The following is a 22,303-nucleotide window of genomic DNA, read 5'->3' as shown; positions in this document are numbered from 1 at the left end:
TAGGAGCCCAGGGCCGGTGTTGATATTCGACCAAACTGAGTTGGGCAGGCATACACTACCTCCCTCAGGGGTGGTGTGGATTAGTTTGGCCTCACTTCCACCCTGTGCCGATGTCACAGCGTCACGTGAAGCTATCTAAGCATCCGGGGACAGCCACTAACGCGCTTGTCGCCTAGCGCCACCTCCGGATTTTGCCATAGCAAGCAGAGGAAATTTGTTCCACGACGGGTGTCGAAGACATTTGATACACGCCTCCGCCCACCTATCCATCCAGCGATACTTTCCCATTGAATCAACAAAACGCTACGACGAAATCAACAACTTCATATCGGACGGATGGTCTAGAGCTCGCGTTGGGTATACGGCGTTTTCAAGGATAAACACTCGGCGCAAGCCGCCTGATGCTGTCGTTTGACAAGCTCCAACACCTCCATCATCACTCTTAGACTCGAGCGCAACCGAAACGATACGATACCCCTCCACCCACAGCCAAGATGTCGGACCAACACCGCGATGTCTCTCAGTACAAGTACTCGGCCATGTCCAACCTGGTCCTCCAGGCGGACCGTCGTTTCGTGTCGCGACGAAACGATGAGGCCACTGGCGATCCCGAGTCTCTCGCCGGCAAGCTGAGTATTCGCGACATGGGAGCACGCGTCGCGCGCGACTCGGCCCCGAAGCAGAAGAAACAGACCGGGCTGCCCGAAATCGAGCGCGGAAGGTTACAGGAGGGCGAGGATGTGCTGCTGCGCGAGCAGCGCAAGAGGAAGAGCGAGGCGGCGCAAGCGAGGGGAACAGGTGTCTTGGGAACCGGAGACCTGCTCATCGAGGGCATCAACTATCGTCCGAGAACGGCAGCGACCCGAGCCACATACGAGTTGATCCTGAAGATCGTATCCGACAATCTAGGCGACGTGCCCCAGTCAACCGTCTTGAGTGCTGCGGATGTAGTCCTGGAATACCTCAAAGATGACGACCTCAAGGACACGGAAAGGAAGAACGAAGTCGACGACATCCTCGGTGTTTCAATGAGCCCTAAAGAGTTCAACGAGCTCGTAAACCTGGGGAAAAAGATCACAGACTACGATGCGCAAGACGAGGACGAGGACATGGATGCTAACGCAGCTGATGCTGACGGAGCCGAAATGGACGAGAGACAGGGTGTTGCAGTCGTCTTCGAGGATTCCGAAGATGAAGAGGGCGGCATCGTCAACGAGGTCCGAGAGGAGTCTTCTGAAGACGAGGAAGCTGACGAGGAAGACGAAGACAAGGAAGCTCAAGACGGTGCCGACAAGGAGGACATGGACGACGATGCCATGATTATCGATTCGGCGCCGAAGAAACAAGCACAAGACGGCAAGCCCACGAAAACTGTGCCCGCAAGAGATATCGACGCGTTCTGGTTGCAGCGGCAGATCGGAAAGCTGTACGAGGATTCCCACGAACAACACGATAAGGCGACACATGCTCTTCGCATCCTCTCCGGCGAGCCAGACGAGCAAGGTGGAGATGAAAAGTCGCTTCGTGAGATCGAAAACGACCTCATGGAGCTCTTTGATTACGAACATCATGAACTGGTCCAGCTGCTCATCGAGAACCGGGAGAAGGTTGTATGGTTGACCCGCCACTCAAGAGCTGAGACGGAAGAGGCCAAGGCTGTGGTGGAACGCGAGATGGCTTCGGAGGGCCTTCAGTGGATTCTCAACGAGAAGTTCGGCAAGAAGACGGATGAAAAGCGGAAGATGGAGATTAAGATGGACATCGACAACACGTCATCACTTAACAACGCACCCGCACCTGAACCAGAACGCCCTCAGGGCTTGGTCGGTGGGCTGCAGCCGCGGAAGCTGATCAACCTGGAGAACTTAGTGTTTGACCAGGGCAACCATCTGATGAGCAATCCCAAGGTCCGGCTACCTGAGGGCTCAACAAAACGGACCTTCAAGGGCTACGAGGAAATCCACGTCCCTGCGCCCAAGAAACGCAACGAGCCAGGCGACTCTCTCATTCCCATCACTGATATGCCCGAATGGTCCCGTCTGCCTTTCAGCACTGCCAAGTCTTTGAACAAGATCCAGTCCAAGTGCTACCCAACAGCGTTCGGAGACGACGGCAACATGCTTATCTGTGCTCCAACTGGTAGTGGAAAGACGAACGTGGCTATGCTTACCATTTTGCGAGAGCTTGGCAAGAACCGCAATCCTGAGACTGGTGATATCGACCTGGACGCCTTCAAGATTGTGTATATCGCTCCTTTGAAGGCTCTGGTTCAAGAACAAGTCGGCAACTTCGGCAAGAGGCTTGAGCCTTACGGCGTCAAGGTATCTGAATTGACTGGTGATCGACAACTCACCAAGCAACAAATTGCTGAAACCCAGATTATCGTCACCACGCCTGAGAAGTGGGACGTCATCACGAGAAAGGCGACAGATATAACTTACACGAACTTGGTTCGTTTGGTTATTATCGACGAGATCCATCTGCTCCACGACGACCGTGGTCCGGTTCTCGAGAGCATCGTCAGTAGAACCATTCGCAAGACTGAGCAGACTGGCGAGCCTGTTCGTCTGGTTGGGTTGTCCGCAACGCTGCCCAACTACAAGGATGTCGCTAGCTTCCTCCGTGTGGACATCAACAGCGGCCTTTTCCACTTTGACGGCAGCTTCCGTCCTTGCCCCCTGCGCCAGGAATTCATTGGCGTCACGGATCGCAAGGCCATCAAGCAGTTGAAGACCATGAACGACGTCACCTACAACAAGGTTATTGAGCATGTTGGCGCCAATAGGAACCAGATGCTCATCTTCGTTCACTCGCGAAAGGAAACTGCCAAGACTGCCCGGTACATCAGAGACAAGGCGCTCGAGATGGATACTATAAATCAGATCCTACGTCACGATGCCGGTAGTCGTGAAGTGCTCAATGAGGCCGCCAGTCAAGCTACCGATAAGGATCTGAAAGACATCCTACCCTACGGTTTCGGTATCCACCACGCTGGTATGAACCGTATTGATCGTACCGATGTCGAGGATCTGTTCGCCAGAGGTGCTATCCAAGTTTTGGTCTGCACAGCCACCCTCGCCTGGGGTGTCAATTTGCCCGCTCATACTGTCATCATCAAGGGAACCTCGGTTTACTCTCCAGAGAAGGGTAGCTGGGTCGAGCTTAGTCCCCAGGACGTCTTGCAGATGCTTGGTCGTGCCGGTCGCCCGCAATTCGACACATACGGAGAAGGTATCATCATTACGACTCAAAACGAGATCCAGTACTATTTGTCACTTCTCAACCAACAATTACCGATTGAGAGTCAGTTCGTCAGTCGCCTAGTGGACAACCTGAATGCTGAGATCGTGCTCGGTAATGTCAGGAGTAGAGATGAGGGTGTCGAGTGGCTTGGCTACACGTACCTGTTTGTCCGTATGCTGCGGTCTCCAGGTCTTTACCAAGTTGGTGCGGAATATGAAGACGATGAAGCTTTGGAACAAAAACGAGTCGACCTCATCCACTCCGCGGCGACGGTCCTCAGAAAGTCAAATCTCGTCAAGTATGACGAGAAAACCGGAAGGCTCCAGTCAACAGAACTTGGTCGCATCGCGTCGCACTACTACATCACCCATGGTTCCATGGACACCTACAACAACCTCATCCAGCCGTCCATTACGACCATCGAGCTTTTCCGTGTCTTCTCGCTCAGCGCAGAATTCAAGTACATTCCAATTCGCCAAGACGAGAAGCTCGAGCTTGCCAAGTTGCTGGGCAGAGTTCCTATTCCGGTCAAGGAGAGCATTGAGGAGCCTCACGCCAAGATCAACGTGCTTCTGCAGGCCTACATCTCACGACTCAAGCTGGACGGCCTTGCTCTTATGGCTGATATGGTCTACGTCACTCAGTCTGCTGGTCGTATCTTGCGCGCCATCTTTGAAATCACTATGAAGAAGGGATGGGCGTCTGTCGCGAAGACCGCACTGGACCTCTGCAAGATGGCTGAGAAGAGGATGTGGCCCACAATGTCGCCACTCCGCCAATTCCCCAGTTGTCCAAGGGATATTGTGCAAAAGTCGGAGAGAATTGAGGTGTCTTGGAGTAGCTACTTTGACCTCGATCCTCCTCGCATGGGTGAGCTTCTCGGTATGCCTAAGGCCGGTAGGACTGTCTGCGGGCTGGTTGCCAAGTTCCCCAGGGTTGAGGTACAGGCGCAAGTTCAGCCGTTGACCAGATCTATGCTTCGAGTCGAGCTCAGCATTACGCCCAATTTTGAGTGGGATGTTGAAGTTCACGGCCCCGCAGAGAGCTTCTGGGTTTTCGTCGAAGATTGCGATGGCGAGGATATCCTCTTCAGCGATCAATTCCTGCTTCGTAAGGAGTACGCTGAGTCCGAATCCAACGAGCACATCGTTGACTTTACGGTTCCGATCACGGAACCCATGCCTCCAAACTATTTCATTTCCGTCATCTCGGACCGCTGGATGCACTCGGAAACAAGACTACCCGTGTCCTTCCATAAGCTGATTCTGCCCGAGAGGTTTCCTCCTCATACCGAGCTTCTCGAGCTTCAGCCGCTGCCTGTTTCCGCCCTGAAGGTCAAGGAGTACACCAAGCTGTATCCCAGTTGGGACAACTTCAACCGCATTCAGACACAAACCTTCAACTCTCTGTACAACACCGACCAAAACGTCTTTGTTGGTGCGCCAACAGGCAGTGGCAAGACTGTGTGCGCCGAATTCTCGCTTCTGCGTCATTGGTCTAAGCCCGATGCTGGTCGCGCCGTCTACATAGCACCCTTCCAGGAGCTGGTTGACTTGCGCCTGGATGACTGGCAGAAGCGACTGAATGGCTTGCGTGGCGGCAAGACTATCGAGAAGCTCACAGGAGAGACAACAACGGACCTGAAGATTCTGGAACGTAGCGACCTAGTCCTCGCCACCCCCGTTCAGTGGGACGTCCTGTCTCGCCAGTGGAAGCGCAGAAAGAATGTTTCAACCGTTGAGCTTTTCATCGCTGATGAGGCTCACCTTTTGGGCAATAACATGGGTTACGTCTACGAGATCATTATCTCGAGGATGCACTACATTAGAACTCAAACGGAGCTCCCCATGAGAATCATTGCTCTGGGTGTCTCTCTTGCCAACGCTCGCGATCTTGGAGAATGGATTGACGCTAAGAAGCATGACATCTACAACTTCAGCCCGCACGTTCGTCCGGTTCCCCTTGAACTGCATATTCAATCATACACCAACCCTCATTTCCCTTCGCTGATGCTGTCAATGGCGAAGCCGACATATCTGGCCATCACTCAGATGTCTGCTGACAAGCCTGCCATTGTGTTCGTGCCGAGCCGAAAGCAGACGCGAGCCACTACCCGTGATTTGCTGACAGCGGCGTTTATGGATGACGATGAGGACCGCTTCTTGCACGCTGAGCCCGAGCAATTACGACCCCTCCTTGAGCGTATCAACGAGGAGGCACTTGCTGAGGCCCTTTCCCACGGTGTTGGGTATTACCACGAGGCCTTGAGCCAGAGCGACAAGCGTATCGTCAAACATCTGTATGAGCACGGTGCGATCCAGGTTTTGGTTGCTTCCCGTGACGTATGCTGGGAACTGAACAGCACTGCTCATCTCGTCATTGTCATGGGCACGCAATACTTCGAGGGTCGTGAGCACCGTTACATCGACTACTCCCTCAGCGAGGTGCTTCACATGTTCGGCAAGGCCCTTCGCCCCTCCAAGGACGGCAGAGGCCGTGGCGTCCTCATGCTTCCAGCAGCGAAGAGAGATTTCTACAAGAAGTTTCTGAACGAAGCGCTCCCCGTCGAATCACACTTGCATAACTACCTCCACGATGCGTTTGTGACCGAGATCAGCACCAAGATGATTGAATCTGGTGACGATGCCATCAACTGGACAACGTTCACGTACTTCTACAGGCGGCTTCTCGCGAACCCAAGCTTCTACAGTTTGACCAGCACGACAGAGGAGGGACTCAGCGACTACATGTCAGACCTCATCCAGACCACCTTGCAAGAGCTGAGCGACTCCAAGATCATTGAGCTTGACGAGGACGATGGTTCAGTCGCCCCTCAGAACGCAGCCATGATTGCCGCCTACTACAACATATCCTACATCACCATGCAGACATTCCTTCTATCGCTGAGCGCAAAGACAAAGTTGAAGGGTGTCTTGGAGATTATCACGTCAGCTACCGAGTTCGAGGCGATCCAGATCAGGAGACACGAGGAGGGTATCCTCCACCGCATCTACGACCGCATCCCCGTCAAGATGGCAGATCCTGTTTACGACTCGGCGCATTTCAAGTCGTTCGTTCTCCTTCAAGCACACTTCTCTAGGATGCAGCTGCCAATCGACCTTGCGAAGGACCAAGAGGTCATCATTTCCAAGGTGCTCAGCCTGCTGAGCGCCACGGTTGACATTCTCTCATCGGATGGTCACCTCAACGCCATGAACGCCATGGAGATGTCACAGATGGTTGTGCAGGCCATGTGGGACCGTGACAGCCCCTTGAAGCAGATTCCTCATTTCACGCCTGAGGTCGTCAAGGTGACCAACGAATTTGGGTATGTACCAGTATCACCAATAGAGATTTGCGACGCTAACTCTGATCTTCTCTCTAGTATCAAGGACATATTTGACTTCATGGAGGCGATGAACCCCGAGGAGAACCCTGACTATGCCAAGTTGATCAAACGTCTTGGGCTTAGCCAGAACCAACTGGCTCAGGCTGCGGCGTTCACCAACGACAAGTACCCTGACATTGAGCTTGAACACAGCATCTTGGACGAGGAGGATATTAGGGCCAATGAGCCTGCTTATCTCAGTGTGCAGATCCAGCGCAACGTCGATGACGAGGAGGAATTCGACCCCACTGTGCATGCGCCGTTCTACCCGGCCAAGAAGCTGGAGAATTGGTGGCTAGTCGTGGGCGAAGAAGGCACGAAGAACCTGCTCGCAATCAAGCGTGTCACGATTGGCCGCGAGCTCAAGGTCAAGCTAGAGTTTACAGTCCCGACAGCTGGTAAGCATAACTTGAAGTTGTTCCTAATGAGCGACAGCTATGTCGGAGTGGACCAGGAGCGCGAGTTCTCCATCGAAGCCGCGGAAGGCATGGACGTGGACGATAGCGACGAGGAAGAAGACGATGAGTAGATTGCCCCCCGAGTTGGGCAGAGGCACGCCATCAGTACGAGATCTCTATGTGTACAATATTCGGGCCAGAGGAGTTTGAGTAGGTAATAGACAATTTTCGAACAAAGTCGGATCGTCTTCTCGCTGGCGGCAAACCACGGGCAACTCTTGTCCTCATTCGACAGGGTTGAGTCGCCTGATGTCCGGTTGCGCAGACTGTGTGCGGTGCGACAGTAGTTTCGGAGGGTGGTGCTTCAGTGGTCGAGTTGGCGGGCGGATCCCGGACATAGTTGCTCAACCAGGACTATCACGCGGACGAGACCTCCACCGATACGGATGGACATGGACAGCATGAAGAAAGTCAAAAAATAAAAAATGAGGGACCAGGTTGCCGTCGTCCGTGATTCTTGGGCTCAATAGGGCACGTAGCGTGTTGTGAGATGCCTAGGAAAGGTACTTATGTCAAGGGGGAAGGGGTGGCTGTGTTGTGATTATGATGGGCTGGGCGCTGGGAGGTGGACGTGGACGGTGGCATTGACCGGGCCACACACGCCCGGCGAGCGTCACGTCCCTCTACTTCTCACCGCACTGCAACTGAGACTCCGCGATTTCACTCGTTCCCTGTGGATCAGCAGCACCTGGTCACCACCCGGTCACGTGTTCGCCGTCATCCGCGTCCAACCTCCAAGAGTTTCTGCGTTCATCTTTTTCCAGCCCGTCGCCTTTTTTTCGCTACCACAACACGGGGAGCTCCCAATTGCGCTCATCATCTTCAGCTCAGCCAGCTTATCCCGCACCATCGTCGCGACATCCATAATCACGAATCGCGCGTATCAGAACGCGTCTTTCTCCCTTTGACCCATCGCAACCAATCTTTGGCGTCGCGACTCCCCTGTCCAAAACCCCAATCCCTACCTTACATACATACCACCTGCCACCATTATCAGTAGCTATCGCCACATCCCCCGAAATGTCTGACGAGGCGACCACCAGCGGCCAATCCGCGCCTGCTGCGAACGAGGAGGTGGAAAAGAAGGTTGAGGAGACCTCGACCGCGGCTGAAGCTTCTGAGGCGCCTGCAGCTGCTGCTGATGACGCGAAACCCGCCGAGTCTGAGGAAGCTGCCAAGGACAACACCGACAAGGACAAGAAGGAGGACCCCAAGCCCGAGAACGGTACGCGCCACCTTTTCCTTCCCTCTGAGCCATTGGGTCTCGAACTCAAACTCAATTCTACATACACGTCGCTATCATCATCGCGCAATTGAATAGCTTGCTGACGCATTTGTTATCGAACAGCTGAGACTAAGGACGCGGAATCTGCCGGCAAGCCTGACGAGTCATCCAAAACCGAAGACGCCGACGTCGAGATGACAGATGCAGCCGAAACGAAGGAGACGTCGGCGCCTGCCGCTGACGCGGAGAAGGAATCTGCTGCTGACGCCGCCGATGCGACAGCTGACAAGGGCAAGGCGCGTCGCAGATCGTCGGGTGTCCCGGAGCACAAGGGCAAGAAGCTCAGCAAGAAGGCCTCCAAGGCCAGGCTCTCCCACAAGGACGCAAAGCCTGGCGACCACTTCTTGGTGAAGCTCAAGGGATACCCCCAATGGCCCGTCATCATTTGCGACGAGGAGATGCTTCCCGAGACCCTCATCAAGACTCGCCCCGTCACTGCGAAGCGTGCCGATGGCACATATCGTGAAGACTACGCCGACGGTGGCAAACGAGAGAACGACCGCACGTTCCCCGTCATGTACCTTCGCACGAACGAATTGTGAGTCCAATACCCCACTCAGCTCCCCAAACCTTCGTGTTAGGATGTATAGCTGACATGGTGTTGACAGTGGTTGGGTCCCCAACTCTGCCCTTCAGGAGCTCACCTCGGAGAAGGCGTCCGAGATGCTCACCGACAAGATCAAAAAGGCCGAGCTGCGCGACGCATTCGAGCTCGCAATCGAGCAGAACCCTCTCGAGCACTACAAGGAAGAACTCCAAAAGTACCAGGACGAACTGGCTCAGAAGGCAGCTGCCAAGGAAGCCAGAGAAGCTGCTAAGAAGAACAAGAAGAAGGCCCCGGCCATCATTGAGGATGAGGACGTCGACATGGAGGATGCGGCTGATGAGGAGGTTGCCCCTACACCGAAGGAAAAGTCAAAGACCAAGAAGCGCAAGGCTGAAGATGAGGCGGCCAGTGTGAGTATTTGTTCCATTGCTCACAGGCATAAACTGACAATTTGCTAGACCCCAGCACGAACCGAGTCGGCTAAGAAGCCCAAGATCAAGCTTAACACCTCTTCTACGCCCAAAGCAACAAATGGAACTGCCACCCCCAAGTCTATCAAGGACTCAGCCTCTAAGCCTGCGAAGACCAAGTCGTCCAAGAAGGATGGTGCCGAGAAGAAGGAGAAGGAAGCTCCCAAGGAGCCTGAGCTGACTGCTGAGGAGAAGCATCAACGCAAGGAAGTAAGTGGCAATTTTGATTTCATGCCCTTCGTGGTCCACGACTTACACGTTCAACAGAAAGAAGTACTGTTTCTACGTCACAAGTTGCAAAAGGGCCTCCTTACGAGGGATCAAGAGCCCAAGGAGGAAGAGATGAAGATGATGTCGGATTACATTACGAAGCTTGAGAGTTTCCCGGATCTTGAGGTCTCTATCATCCGGGCTACGAAGATCAACAAGGTTCTCAAGGCTATTATGAAGCTCGACTCTATTCCCAAGGAGGACGAATTTAAGTTCAAGAGTCGATCCCAGACTCTGTTGGACAAGTGGAACAAGATCCTCAGCGGCGGCGATGCTGGAGGCTCTGCCACACCAGCTCCTACCAACGGCGTCAATGGTACTTCTGGAAAGGCTGCAACGGAGACGAAGGAGACACCTGCTGCGTCCAACGGCATCAAGGAGAGCAAGGAGGCCGACAAGTCCGAGGAGGCCAGCAAAGAGGCTAAGGACGAAAAGGACGACAAGAAGTCCGATAAAGACAAGACGTCCGAAGAACCTGAAAAGGCGGAGGAGAAGGCCGAGAAGTCTGAGAAGGCTGATGAGTCCGCTGAGAAGCCAGCTGAAGAGGTATGAGGCGATGTCTCACCAATCACGACGACGGAAGCTAACCCAATTCGTAGTCGGCACCTGCGCCCCCGGAACCGGTCGAAGCCAAGGCTTAGGGATCCCGTTCACGTCGCAGATCTCCTCGAGAGTAGAGACATGGGCTCAGCAATAAATCTGGGCTATATGGGCTATCGTGGCCTGGCCACTTGCGTTTCCTGGCGTATACGGTTTTCCTCAATCGCAAAAGCGGTACTTTGTCTTGGTTATGGTGTAAAATTACTCGTCTCTCGTCTTTTCGCGGTGCGGTTGGGAGCGTTAGATGGCAGGCACCTGTGGCAATCCCGCAGACGGCGCGCGCTTTAGTCCTAGGGGAGGGTTCGGTGTACAGAGATGGTAAGGAGGCTATACGGTGACAAGGGGACCCGATCCAAACAGGACATATCAGGCATGCCTTTGATGGTCTGCAAAACCGCTTCAAGTTATGATGATGTAGGATGGCACAGGCCCTGATTTTGGAGATGGAACGGAAGTCATCAGGTCCTTGTTTTGCGAAAGCGAGAGAGAGACGAGACTGGTAGTCGTTATTTCCACACGGCCTAAGGGTATTGGTTCTATGTTACTTGTTAGGGAAAATCGATCAGAAAGCACGCATCATGAAAAGGCTGTGATAATTATGCTTGCTGAGGATTGTAGCAACGAGGGTTGCTGGCCGTAGACTTCCTTGCACTGTGAGATCGCCGCGGCGTGACATCAATTACACAGTGCGTATATAATCTGGTACATGGTATCTGTCTGTGCTCCCTCGTCCGACTCGACGCGTGCCACTCGGAAAAGCGCGTCTCAGTTCCATCAGTGACATACTACGCCAACGAAGTGCAAGCCTAATCCCCTACAAGATGAGCGCACAAGACGATCAAACATCTCATTTTCACCAAGAGGATCACCAGGTAAGCTCTTCTGTCGAGTTGACTAGTCCTGTGTGCTGACCTGTCCCTTTGAGGCGGCCTATATCTTCCGTCCACAGGGAGAGGAAGGCAAGCCCCAACGGCCAGCCAAAAGGCAGCGGGTATCAAAAAATGCCGTCAATGAAGAAGCGAACAATGCAATTGCAACGACATTCGTGCCCTCATTGAATGGCGGCGAGCTCGCGGAGTGCGTACGAATACGCGAAAAGTTATTCGAGTCCAGCTGGTCCCGATTAGAGTCCAAGGTCCAGGTACGCAACCCCTAACTTTTAGCACTATTGTCTTCATCTGACCCGAGTCCCAGAAAATCTTGCGTGATGTGAATTTGGCTACGCTAGAACAAGTGACTGCTTTCATTCAGGAGCAGGCAGACACACCGTGAGTCTTCGCCAATATGGCGATTCAGTTGCTTGTATCTAACGCGGACGGTAGAAGGAAGATTCCTACCGCCTTCGTCATCACTGGACCCAATATTGCATCTCAGGATTTGCTATTTGAGCAGCTATCAGAGACGCTTCAAGAGACTACCCGAAGCAAGTTCGTGAGACTCAAGTCGTCCGAGGCATCCAACATCAAGGCTGCCCTAAAGAAGATTGTTGAAGATGCCACATCTCGTGGGTCTCTTGATGACGAAGATGCCGAGCTGGCGTTGGAAGTGAGTCTCAAAACTTTTAGGCAGACCAAAGAGATACTGATGAAAGACGCAGGGCCGAAAGTACCTAAATTACGACCTGGAGGGTCTGTATGTCTTCTCGAAAACACAGCAGTGCGATCACATATTTGTCGCGTTCCAAGACAGTGAGGGTTTTGACAGCGCTCTCCTGTCGGATCTCATTACCCTCTTCAAGTGCGTCTTTTCCTCATGTCAGTCTCGAAGCAGACCCTAACAGTTACATTAGCTCGTGGCGACCCAAGATCCCGTTCACTCTGCTGTTCGGTGTTGCGACATCCGTCGAACTCCTCCAAGCTCGTTTACTCAAATCAGCCTGTCAACACCTCTACGGCGCTCAATTCGATGTCGTGCAGACCGGTACCATTCTTGAGCAAATCTTTAAGCCCACCATCGCGGCAACGGACGCAGCCCTAACACTCGGTCCGAACTTGCTGCACAGCTTGGTAGACAGGCAGCAAGACCAGGTCGCCAGTATCCAGACTTTTGTTGCATCCATCAAGGTGAGGACTAGTCCATCTCAATGATCCCGAACCGGAATTAACTCGGGTAGTACGCGTATATGTGCCATTTTTACGCCAATCCGCTAAGCGTCTTCTCGCTGGAGGACGATGAGATGAATAGCGAGCTTATCCAGGGCGACCATTTGGAGGCTTTCCGATCGCTCCCTTCGTTCCGACGCGAGGTCGAGAACGCCGTTGAAGCAAAGGATCTAAGATTAGCGAGGTCGTTACTAGAGGACGATGAGCTGCTACGGGAAAGGATCTTTGACATTCCTGACAGAAAACGGGAATGGGCCACCGGTCTACTTCGCTCGCTTAAGCTGATCCAGGCTACCGGAGCAGTCCAAGACGACTTTTCTCAAATGTTCATGAAAGCGGTGTCCGACGGCATCGCCCTTTCGTCCGAGAGCTGGGACATTGTTGAAAGCATCAAGCGGATGCAAGCGGACGACTTTGTCTCGATGCTGCAACGGGTCCAAACAACCGTAGCGACCGGCGATGACCAGCTATGTCTCACCGCCTGGGAATCCGAGGCCGGGGACCTTCCGGCAATTGTAAAGAAATGTCTGGCCGAGTCCAAGGAGCTGCTCAGCAGAGCCCAGGAGGACGGCACCACCTTGCGGAGCGCGTACAGTGGTCACAGTAGGGTGCTTCGTACAACCGTCGTCGCGCAAAAAGTGCAGCTGAGCCACGATTCGGCCGCTCTCTCTGAGGACGACAAAGCATTCACCAGAATTGTCGACCAGATTGCGGAGCTTTTCGAGGACGTTATACGATGCGAACCCGCCGCAAGTGTTTTCTTACACGAGACATGGCTCTATGATTTCAAGACACCCCATCGGGATCTTTTCGTCCCGCGACCCCAGGACGTTTTTGAGCGCAGCCTAACCCGACCCCAGGACTACCTCGCCTGTGCTTGCTGCACTACCGACGAAGGACTATCCACAACACTTCCCGCAACGTCTTTGCTTTACCATCTCTACTTGGAGACGGGCAACCTCATCAACGTCGCCGACTTGTGGTCCGCCTTCTACGCCATGGTGGGCAGCGGCGGCGGTGACGACGCTGAGGATAGCGATGGAAACGCCGATGAGAGGGCAGCGCTGGTGCTCTTTTACCGGGGTCTGGCGGAGCTAAAGGCCCTGGGCTTTGTCAAGATGAGCAGAAAGAAGACGGACCACATCGCCAAGCTCAAGTGGCTGTAGGAGCTCAAAGGGGATTCCGCGACAACGGCCTAGAAAGCGTGAAACGAAGGTCGTGGCGCGGGAAGGCACGTCAGTCGCGTGGTCAGGGGAAAGAATCAAGCGAAAAGACGAGTTCTACTTAATGGGAATTTGTCAAGGTGAGGCCAAAGCAAGCATTTCTTACATCTTTGGGCCTAGATAATTTTCATTCAAATCAAACAAGCAAGACGATGCGTGCTTGCCCCCCGAGAAATCCCCATCTTTTGAATAAATGTCAATGACTCAGATGACTCAGATGACTCAGATGGATGTCGGCATTCTTCAGTCTTCAGTGTCTTCAGCTGTGTTCTTGAACAAGGCTATTGTCTTCTGGACACTTCTTTGTTCCTGTTGGCCAGACCACCACGGAACCGGTGTGCTCAGCCTCCACCTCAGACAAATTCCGCTGTCCGTCCGCGGGCTGCCGATAGCACGGAGTTCGTAATTGCCGTCCAGAGCGAGGGAAAGGGGGGGAGGGAACGGGAGGGGAGGGAGGAAGAGCGGAAAGGGCCAGAGGAATCATGTCTCGGATGCTCCACGCTGGGGCCGGAGGCGTATCTAGTTGCGTCCGGCGCGCGACTCGTTTCTGGGACACCCGGGACACTCGTAGAGTGAGAGGGACAGCGTAAATCGCACCAAAGAGAAGTCGTCCCCTCCCCCCGCTCCGCGCCATGTCTCAAGTTACTTTGGCGCATCGAGCGAGATAAAGAGAGACATAGGGGAAGGAATCCGGCTCTCTGGGTCATCTGGCAAACTGAGTTCGGGGGCGGCGCGCCCCCTTTGGCCTGATTTACACAGTATGGACGGCCTCTGGCCGCCGACGGGACAAAGCAATCTTGTCTCTCCTGACGTATTAGTCCTGCCGCAGCCTATGTTCGGGTCCCAGTCGCTCGGGTCGCTGGCTTCGCCTTCAACGAAACGAGAGACGGGAGGGCCTGGATCTCCAGTTTTTGTGCTTGACACTTTTTTTTTCTGCCCTCCCTCTTTTCGATATCGTCTCTTTGGGGTTATTTGTTTTGTCTCGCAAAGCAGATTTGTTCGGTCAAAGAAACGAAGAACGGCGGGACGGGTGGTGGGGGAGCGTGGGCTTGGAATCCCTCCCATACAAGAAGCAGAGAGTCTCGCTCTAGTCGTTAACGATGAACAGTCTCTCGATATCTCGATCTCATCTTTCTGATTCAAGCCTTCGATACCCATAGAACACTCACCGTTTATTCTGCTCTGATTCCAAACGTTCTTTCTCCTTCCTGTGCAGGTCTTAGAACACTCCCACCGAAGCCTCTGCCCATCTAAGAATACTCTCCTAGAGGAACCGTATCCAAGCTGAAATACGCCAGTCTGTTCCCACGAAGATCCTCATCACCGAGACGCCTCCATATTTTGATCTCATCTTGAATCTCGTTGAATATCTTTCAAGCCGAAACACCTCTTCATTTCTCGACGACAACCTCCCCAAAACTTGACTCATTGATACGTCAACTTCTACGAGAAAACAAGTCCTTTGAGAGGAAAGCCCAGTACATCGTGCTAAACAGGTCTTTTGGGAGAGGGGAGAGACCAGAAAAAGTAGAGGAATCACGCGCCAAAACAAAAGCCACGATGGCAACCAGACACCACCACACAACCAACGGAGGCATTGGCAACCGTCGAGCTGGACGCAACGCCGGGTTCCAGGAAAAGATGCGCCAGATGCGTCTGCCTTTGGTTCCTCTCGTCCAGATGTCGACGGGAGCTGTCCACCCAGAATTTCCCGCGACACTGCTCAACTTCTGGCTCTTGACTGAGGCCCAGTTGGACGACCTTGCCCGCTTCTACCACCAGAAGACTCCCTCGCCCTGGTCGGCATCGTACCCCTGTCCTATCACATGGAAGTCCGGTCTCACGCTTGAGGAGAAGAGAAGAAAGATTGGAAAGTTCATCGGTCTTAGGTACGTCGAATTCGACTACACTCGGGAGGTCGTCTACTACGACCCCCGAACGTCGACTACACCCCCTCCTCGCCCCCGCCCTTACTCGGAGAACAAGTGCTGATCAACGTTTTACCACAACAGAGGCTGCGATACGCCAATTCGCATACGCATCAAGACTGAGGAGCAAATCATGGAGGAGGCGCGGCAGGCGAGACTAGCAGAGGATGATGAGGCTATGAGGAGAAAGATGCCGTGGTACTCATAGATTTACCGTGAACCAGATCTGCTTAGAGCTGGGGATGCGTTGTGCTTTGAAGTCCTTTGTTGCTTTTTCCTGCATGGCACTGCGTTGATATCATCAATCATATAGCACATTTAGGCGTTGGAGACGGATGGGTACATGACAATAGAGATAGACCCCACCAATGGGCAACCACCGGTTTGATCTGGTAAAAGAGCAACGACAACCGATATATTTATAGACTCCCAAATAATTTATGATGCCCAGTACAACTCCCGTGCAACCCTGAACGCCGAACGCAACCAGCCAGCCGTTGTATGCTTTGATCCTCGCCATTTGTTGTATCATACACGGAGGTGGGTAATGAGGTATCTAGTGACGAAGGGTGTGATGCGAGACAGGACCTTTGAGTCCGCCCAAGCCACAGATATTAGAGTTGGATGGAGGAGGAGAATACGCGTAGTATTTATTTCTTGCCCTTCTTCTTCTTGGAGGGCGTGCTAGTGGTTGAGTCAACAAGAACGGCATCACCGTCGACACTGGGTGGGGCAGTTGAGTTCTTCTCGGACTCATCAAGCTCCTTCATGAACTCGGTCTGAATGTTCGCCCTGCGCTTCTCCCACCACTCCTTCTCCTGGTCGACGGTGTTGGCGACCTCCTCGAGGCGGTTGCGCACAATGGTGTTCGCGGCGATCTCGTTGGCGGACTGGAAGATGGACTGACCCCAGTTGGGGGCAAGAGCGTTGGCCTAAGTCGAGTTAGTCATACGATGTCTGCGCGCGCTGAACCTGGTATACGGACCTCCATCACGACGTCGCGGAGCTCGTCCTCCATTTCCTTCTCGGCGCGCTGGAAACGCTGCCACAAGTCATCGCCGACGCTTCCCCGCTGCAGCAACGTGCTGCAGGCCTGCTTGGCGGAACGGATCTGAACGAGACGGTGGATGTCCTCAACTGCGCGGCGGAGAAGCGCGGCACGGATGACGCTGTCGGGGATCTTGGGGGTCTTCGCCTTCTCCTGGCCCTCCTCGGGGGATCCGATGTGCAGGAGGGACAGGTAGAGGTTGCGCTGCAAATGTTCGGGGAACCAAGGAGCGAGATTGGCGCTTTGGGCTAAAAGTGAGAAAACAATAAGTCAGCAGTCATGTTTCCGTATTGTGCGGTCGCGCGCATCGCGGAACCGCGGGTGGAGGGGCGTGGAAGACACATACTCGCTTTCCGTTGTCTGTAGATCTTGGAGAAGGTCATGAAAACGCCGCCGAGGACCAAGAGGTAGGCGAAGGGGAGCACTAGGCCCAACCAGTCTATTTCGAACATGACTGCTGCTGCTGTTGCGAAAATCGTGCGCTCGTAAGGATCGTGGTAGAAAAGTGAAGAGGTCGAACGAGGGACAAAGAAATTGGTGGTGTCTGAAGGCGGATGCTCTCTGGCCTGGAGATTCCGTTGATGCAGCGTGTCCAATTACAATATGACAGCTTGGTCGCAATGGACACTTTTTTGGCTGCCCACCCAGGGTCAAAGATGACCCGCTGCTTTTACTGGACGACGGGATGCGGACCATCCATGTCACCTTGCAGAGCAAATCGACAAAAAAAAAATACTTAGGGAGAGTATATAAACACTCAGTTAGTTTAACATGTAGAAAAAGGCTTAGAATTACCAAACATCCCCCTTGATGTTTTACTATTCCAAAGCTGTTATGCTCGAGCTTGAATGTCTTCTTGACTCGACGGAAGCACATGGTAAAGCAGCGTGGAAATCATTGACCCTAGTCTAGTCGCAAGGTGGCACAAGGGACAAGGGTACCTCTTGTTGGTCCAAGCATGGCAAGTGTGGCTGCATTGCTCAATTGCTCTTTCCTCTCACTCGCGTTGCTTGGTCTCCTTTTTTTCTAGTTGTGCCGTGCAGCTATAATCATCATGCTATCCTCAACTCCTAAGGTTCTCAGAACCTCGCTCTTTGAGCAGTTCTCTTCTCGCTCTTTCTCTTCTCGTTCTTCTGCTTCTCGTGCTTTTACTCCTCGATTCCAACTACAGCGACTCCCGGCGCGTCGTTTCTATTCTTCTGAGCCCCCCAAGAAGCCATCTGGTGTCAAGTTCTGGCCTTTCCTTGCTGTCGTCATTGCAGGAAGCGGCGCTTACAAGCTCCTCGTTGACCAAAGAGCCGGTGAGTGGACGCCCTTTGTTCTTATGCAGCTTACCTGTCCACATCTGCATACACCAAAACCTACCCCTTCTCAAGTCTCGTCAATCTACGAGGAACTCAACTAATAGACTCACCTTTCAGAAATGGCATCCCTCCCCACCCCCGAAGCTTCCAAGCAGCTCCCCTCCCCGATAAAGTCCACACCTACCTTCTCCCCCGATGAAGTAACCGTCCTCTTCGTCCTTGGCGGTCCCGGCGCCGGCAAGGGCACCCAATGTGCCAGACTCGTCTCCGACTACGGCTTCACTCATCTTTCTGCCGGCGACCTCCTCCGCGCCGAGCAGGACCGTCCCGGCTCGCAATTTGGCCAGCTGATCAAGGACTACATCAAGGACGGTCTGATCGTCCCGATGGAGGTCACTGTGCAGCTGCTCGAGAACGCCATGACGGAGACCATCAAGACCACCGGCAACAAGCGATTCCTCATCGACGGCTTCCCGCGCAAGATGGACCAGGCCGTCAAGTTCGAGGAGGCCGTGTGCCCCGCGAAGCTTGTTCTCTTCTACGATTGCCCTGAGGATGTCATGGAGGGACGCTTGCTGGAGCGCGGCAAGACGAGTGGACGTGCCGACGACAACGCTGAGAGCATCCGCAAGCGCTTCCGCACATTTGTCGAGACGTCGATGCCTGTCGTTGATTACTTTGCCAAAGAGGGTCGCGTTGTGAAGCTCGATGCGACGCCCCCGCCGGCGGATGTATACTCCAAGACTCGCTCAGAGCTGTCCAAGAGGCTTGGAATTTAAACTCGAGATGCCCAGAGCAGACTTGAACGTGGATAAATGGTTGAATTTTCCACCGGCTGTCATTCCTTTTGGTCATGGTGCTGAGGAGCAGTAGACTCGTCCACTTGGACAGCATCTGCAAAGGGGCTGATGGAAAGGCTACAATACAATGCGTTGAGAGTAAGATAGTTACTTTGTAGGTTTTGTGTTAATAGAATTATCCTAGACTTGTCAAAGGGCTATAGCCATACAAGTGGTTTATATTATTTCATTATCCTTCTATTCATCATTTGAGGCGCGACCGTTTAGACGTAAGTAAGAATGCTTGAGCTTTCAGTGCTTCGTAAGGTAAGGTACGCAAGGTACGCAAGTACCTAGGCATGGGGAGCTTACGCCGTACCTATCGAATGGACGTGGAACCGCCAACTAACCACCCCTGCTGGGTGCGGTGAATAAGCTCTACCAAGGGGCAAGGTCTGCAGCACACTGAATCTGAGAGGTGTGCCCCCACCTCCGTCGTTTTGCCGGACCCACTGTAAGGCACCACCTTTGATGACGCTGTTGGCGGTTCGTTCCACCACTTCATCAGTGGGACATCAAGTCCAAGAGCTCTCTCTCTGCACATCCCACTAAGCAAAAGCTACCTCGGGCAACTTTCCACAAGCTTCCCTTGACCACACCTCCTTCCCTGAGCTCAAGACCACACAAAACGGCAAGTAGCAAAGGAATGGGCTCTTGCTAGAGAGATTCTGCATTATATATTTCCTGCCTTTTCTTCTCCCTACCTCTCCCGATCTGAGATCTCACACAACCCTGCACGGTTTCGCATCCCTCGCCCAAGATGCTTCTCAGACTCCGAGGGCCCGATGGCATGAGCCGCCTGACCATCGACAAGGACGAGACCTTCGGCGAGCTTGGACGTCAGGTATGATGTCTTAAACAAGCTACCGAATACTGATCTAACTCTTCTAGCTGCTTCCGAACCTTCCAAAGACGGTCGACCCCAGCACCATCACTCTTTCTAACGCCCCCACCGGCGGCGATGCTAAGAAGCTCGTTGATATTACGAACTTCAAGATTGGACAGATTGGACTGAAGTAGGCCCATGCATAATATTCAAGCTCGAGATCATATTCTGACACAGGCAGGCACGGCGACCTCATCTTCATCAACTACCAGCACCAGGACAGTCTCTCAAATGGCGCCACCAATGGCGCCCAGCCAACGTCCCATCCACTCGCGTCCTCGAACCGTCTCAACGGAAAGCCCATCCTCCCCACCGAAGACCTCCCGATCGATCCTCCTCCAGTGACTTCACCCTCCGAAAAGATCAAAAACCCCTGGGAAGTCGTTAAGCAGCACCCTCTCGACGACCGCTTGGACAAGAAGGATGGCAAGATTCCGAGAAAGCGCGACAAGATGTGCCGCCACGGCGAGAAGGGCATGTGTGATTACTGCATGCCCTTGGACCCATTCAACGCCAAGTATCTGGAGGAGAAGAAGATCAAGTACTTGTCATTCCACTCGCACCTACGAAAGATCAACTCCGCCACGAACAAACCCGAGCTGGGTAGCTCCTTCATTCCTCCTCTGGTGGAGCCATACTTCAGAGTAAAGCGCGACTGTCCATCCGGCCATCCGCTGTGGCCCGAGGGCATCTGCACCAAGTGCCAGCCTAGCGCCATTACTCTTCAACCCCAGCCATTCCGCATGGTCGATCACGTCGAGTTTTCGTCGCCCAACATCATCGATAGTTTCATTGACGCTTGGAGAAAGACAGGAGGCCAGCGACTGGGTTACATGTACGGCAGGTATACCGAGTACGAAGTCGTGCCACTTGGTATCAAGGCAGTTGTGGAGGCCATCTACGAGCCACCTCAAGTGGACGAACTTGACGGAATCTCCCTAAACGGCTGGGAAAATCAGAAGGATATTGACGATGTCGCAAGACTGTGCGGTCTGCAAAAGATTGGCGTCATTTGGACAGACCTTCTGGATGCGGGCGCTGGTGACGGATCGGTGGTGTGCAAGAGGCACGCGGATTCTTACTTCTTGTCTTCCCAAGAAATCTGTTTCATTTCACGTTTGCAGGCCCAGCACCCGAAGCCCACCAAGTGGAGCGACAGCGGCAGATTCGGTTCTAACTTCGTCACCTGCATCATTTCGGGCAACGAGTCGGGCGAGATTTCCATTTCTTCGTATCAAGCGTCCAACGACGCCGTTGAGATGGTGCGCGCCGACATTATTGAGCCCTCGGCCGATCCCAACGTTATGCTTGTTCGCGAAGAGGAAGAGGATGATGGATCCGTCAGTCGCACAAGATACATTCCGGAGGTCTTCTATCGCAGAATCAACGAGTACGGAGCCAATGTCCAGGAGAACGCCAAGCCGTCTTTCCCGGTTGAGTATCTCTTTGTGACACTGACGCACGGCTTTCCGGATGAGTCCAAGCCGACCTTCACACAGCTCGGTTTCCCTATCGAGAACCGTGAGTACATGGGTGAGAGCCAGGAACACTCAGCAGTCGCCAGAATCCTCAAGTTTTCGGGAGGTCAGAAGCCAGCTGAAGGTGGCCTTGAAATGTCCAACTTTCATCTACTGTGCTTCATCCACCAGATGGATATCTTGTCAAAGGTTTGTGGGCACCTTGTACTTTCAGAGCATTTACTGACAGCTGCGTAGGATGAAGAGTCACTACTCTGCCGAGTTGCGTCGCAGCACGATCTTGCCGACACATATCAGCTACGATCTACCCCTGGCTGGCAGACTTTGCAGGCGATTCTGCAATCGACTGGTGAGCGAATCCCCAAGCGCCCACGGGAGTCCGGGGGCCATTCCAATTCCAATTCAATTGATGCTACTGCTTATCCGCGACCCCCTGGTACCACGGAAGAACCGCTGGCTAAACGATTTGCTGCCTTCAGGCTGAACGAGCGCCGCCCACCGGGGTAAATTTACATACCTTTGGTCTATTTTCCTAGGATTGGTTGCCAGTTACGCGTCAATGACCGTGGTGTATCAACACGATCTTCCAGGAGTCCTGGGTGTCCATTTGCCGAAGGGATAGGGTTTGCGGGTGGTCTGGCTGCTCATTTTGAGGGCCAGGTTTGTTTGTTCGGTACGGTGTTTGGGGGTCGAGGTAGCATATCGGCATCAGGGTGGCATTAGTAGCAGTTCACGGAGGCGATAAGATGGCTGCGCCTCTGAACAACAGATATTCCAAAATAGATGCAGTATCAGTGAAGCCGTCTTCTCGCGGAATTCCATGGAACAGTGGTGAATATTGTTGTCTTGCGCATGGTGGTTGTATCCCTTTTGCAACTTCGCTACTAACTATGGTTAACCAGTGCCTCCTGCTTCTATGCTGTCACCTCGTCGGCAGATCACCTAGCCCGTAATAGAAATCATAACCGGGCGGATTACGAAAGTAGCAGGCCATCACGAACTGCTATGATGATTACTACTGCTGCAGGCAAATGTTTTCCTGGTCTGATAGTCGTCTCTGTCGTCTCTGTGTCAGCGTATTCACTGTTTACGCCTCTTGCTCTGCACGCACAACATGGTCATAATGGTATCCTGAGTCTTTTTTCAACTTTTGATTCCGCCCTAAATACTCCAGGCTATCTACAACAAAAATCAAGTCTTTTTGTTGACCCCTAAATCAGGATTTGTTTTTTCG

The 22,303-nt window shown here is 53.3% G+C and overlaps 7 protein-coding genes across 7 annotated transcripts; 6 read left to right on the top strand and 1 right to left on the bottom strand.

Annotated features, from left to right (window-relative positions):
* Window positions 1-494: 494 nt before the first annotated feature.
* COL26b_000976 (uncharacterized protein) lies at window positions 495-7,160 on the top strand (the record flags this gene model as incomplete). Its single annotated transcript, XM_053173938.1, has 2 exons — window positions 495-6,571; window positions 6,629-7,160. The coding sequence occupies 2 exons, from the start codon at window positions 495-497 to the stop codon at window positions 7,158-7,160; spliced, it is 6,609 nt and encodes a 2,202-aa protein (XP_053042055.1).
* Window positions 7,161-8,109: 949 nt separating this feature from the next.
* Window positions 8,110-10,302, top strand: COL26b_000975 (uncharacterized protein; the record flags this gene model as incomplete). Its single annotated transcript, XM_053173937.1, has 6 exons — window positions 8,110-8,314; window positions 8,438-8,912; window positions 8,983-9,331; window positions 9,380-9,601; window positions 9,659-10,207; window positions 10,261-10,302. The coding sequence occupies 6 exons, from the start codon at window positions 8,110-8,112 to the stop codon at window positions 10,300-10,302; spliced, it is 1,842 nt and encodes a 613-aa protein (XP_053042054.1).
* A 1,243-nt stretch (window positions 10,303-11,545) lies between these two features.
* COL26b_000974 (uncharacterized protein) lies at window positions 11,546-13,529 on the top strand (the record flags this gene model as incomplete). The annotated part of the gene is made up of 4 exons (XM_053173936.1): window positions 11,546-11,806; window positions 11,859-11,998; window positions 12,051-12,324; window positions 12,375-13,529. The coding sequence occupies 4 exons, from the start codon at window positions 11,546-11,548 to the stop codon at window positions 13,527-13,529; spliced, it is 1,830 nt and encodes a 609-aa protein (XP_053042053.1).
* Window positions 13,530-15,146: 1,617 nt separating this feature from the next.
* Window positions 15,147-15,722, top strand: COL26b_000973 (uncharacterized protein; the record flags this gene model as incomplete). Its single annotated transcript, XM_053173935.1, has 2 exons — window positions 15,147-15,475; window positions 15,599-15,722. 2 exons carry the CDS (start codon window positions 15,147-15,149, stop codon window positions 15,720-15,722), a joined length of 453 nt encoding a protein of 150 aa, XP_053042052.1.
* A 442-nt stretch (window positions 15,723-16,164) lies between these two features.
* COL26b_000972 (uncharacterized protein) lies at window positions 16,165-17,014 on the bottom strand (the record flags this gene model as incomplete). Its single annotated transcript, XM_053173934.1, has 3 exons — window positions 16,165-16,446; window positions 16,500-16,810; window positions 16,909-17,014. The coding sequence occupies 3 exons, from the start codon at window positions 17,012-17,014 to the stop codon at window positions 16,165-16,167; spliced, it is 699 nt and encodes a 232-aa protein (XP_053042051.1).
* Window positions 17,015-17,616: 602 nt separating this feature from the next.
* On the top strand, window positions 17,617-18,645 carry URA6 (bifunctional uridylate/adenylate kinase; the record flags this gene model as incomplete). Its single annotated transcript, XM_053173933.1, has 2 exons — window positions 17,617-17,863; window positions 17,984-18,645. 2 exons carry the CDS (start codon window positions 17,617-17,619, stop codon window positions 18,643-18,645), a joined length of 909 nt encoding a protein of 302 aa, XP_053042050.1.
* Window positions 18,646-19,465: 820 nt separating this feature from the next.
* Window positions 19,466-21,576, top strand: NPL4 (nuclear protein localization protein 4; the record flags this gene model as incomplete). Its single annotated transcript, XM_053173932.1, has 4 exons — window positions 19,466-19,549; window positions 19,597-19,721; window positions 19,773-21,258; window positions 21,307-21,576. 4 exons carry the CDS (start codon window positions 19,466-19,468, stop codon window positions 21,574-21,576), a joined length of 1,965 nt encoding a protein of 654 aa, XP_053042049.1.
* Between the last annotated feature and the right edge of the window lie 727 nt (window positions 21,577-22,303).

The sequence above is a fragment of the Colletotrichum chrysophilum genome (assembly GCF_026319265.1).
Source record: "Colletotrichum chrysophilum strain AFK26 chromosome Unknown scaffold_4, whole genome shotgun sequence".
NCBI lineage: Eukaryota > Fungi > Ascomycota > Sordariomycetes > Glomerellales > Glomerellaceae > Colletotrichum > Colletotrichum chrysophilum.
Note: the sequence above shows the minus strand (reverse complement) of the source record. Positions and strands in the feature narration are given on the sequence as shown.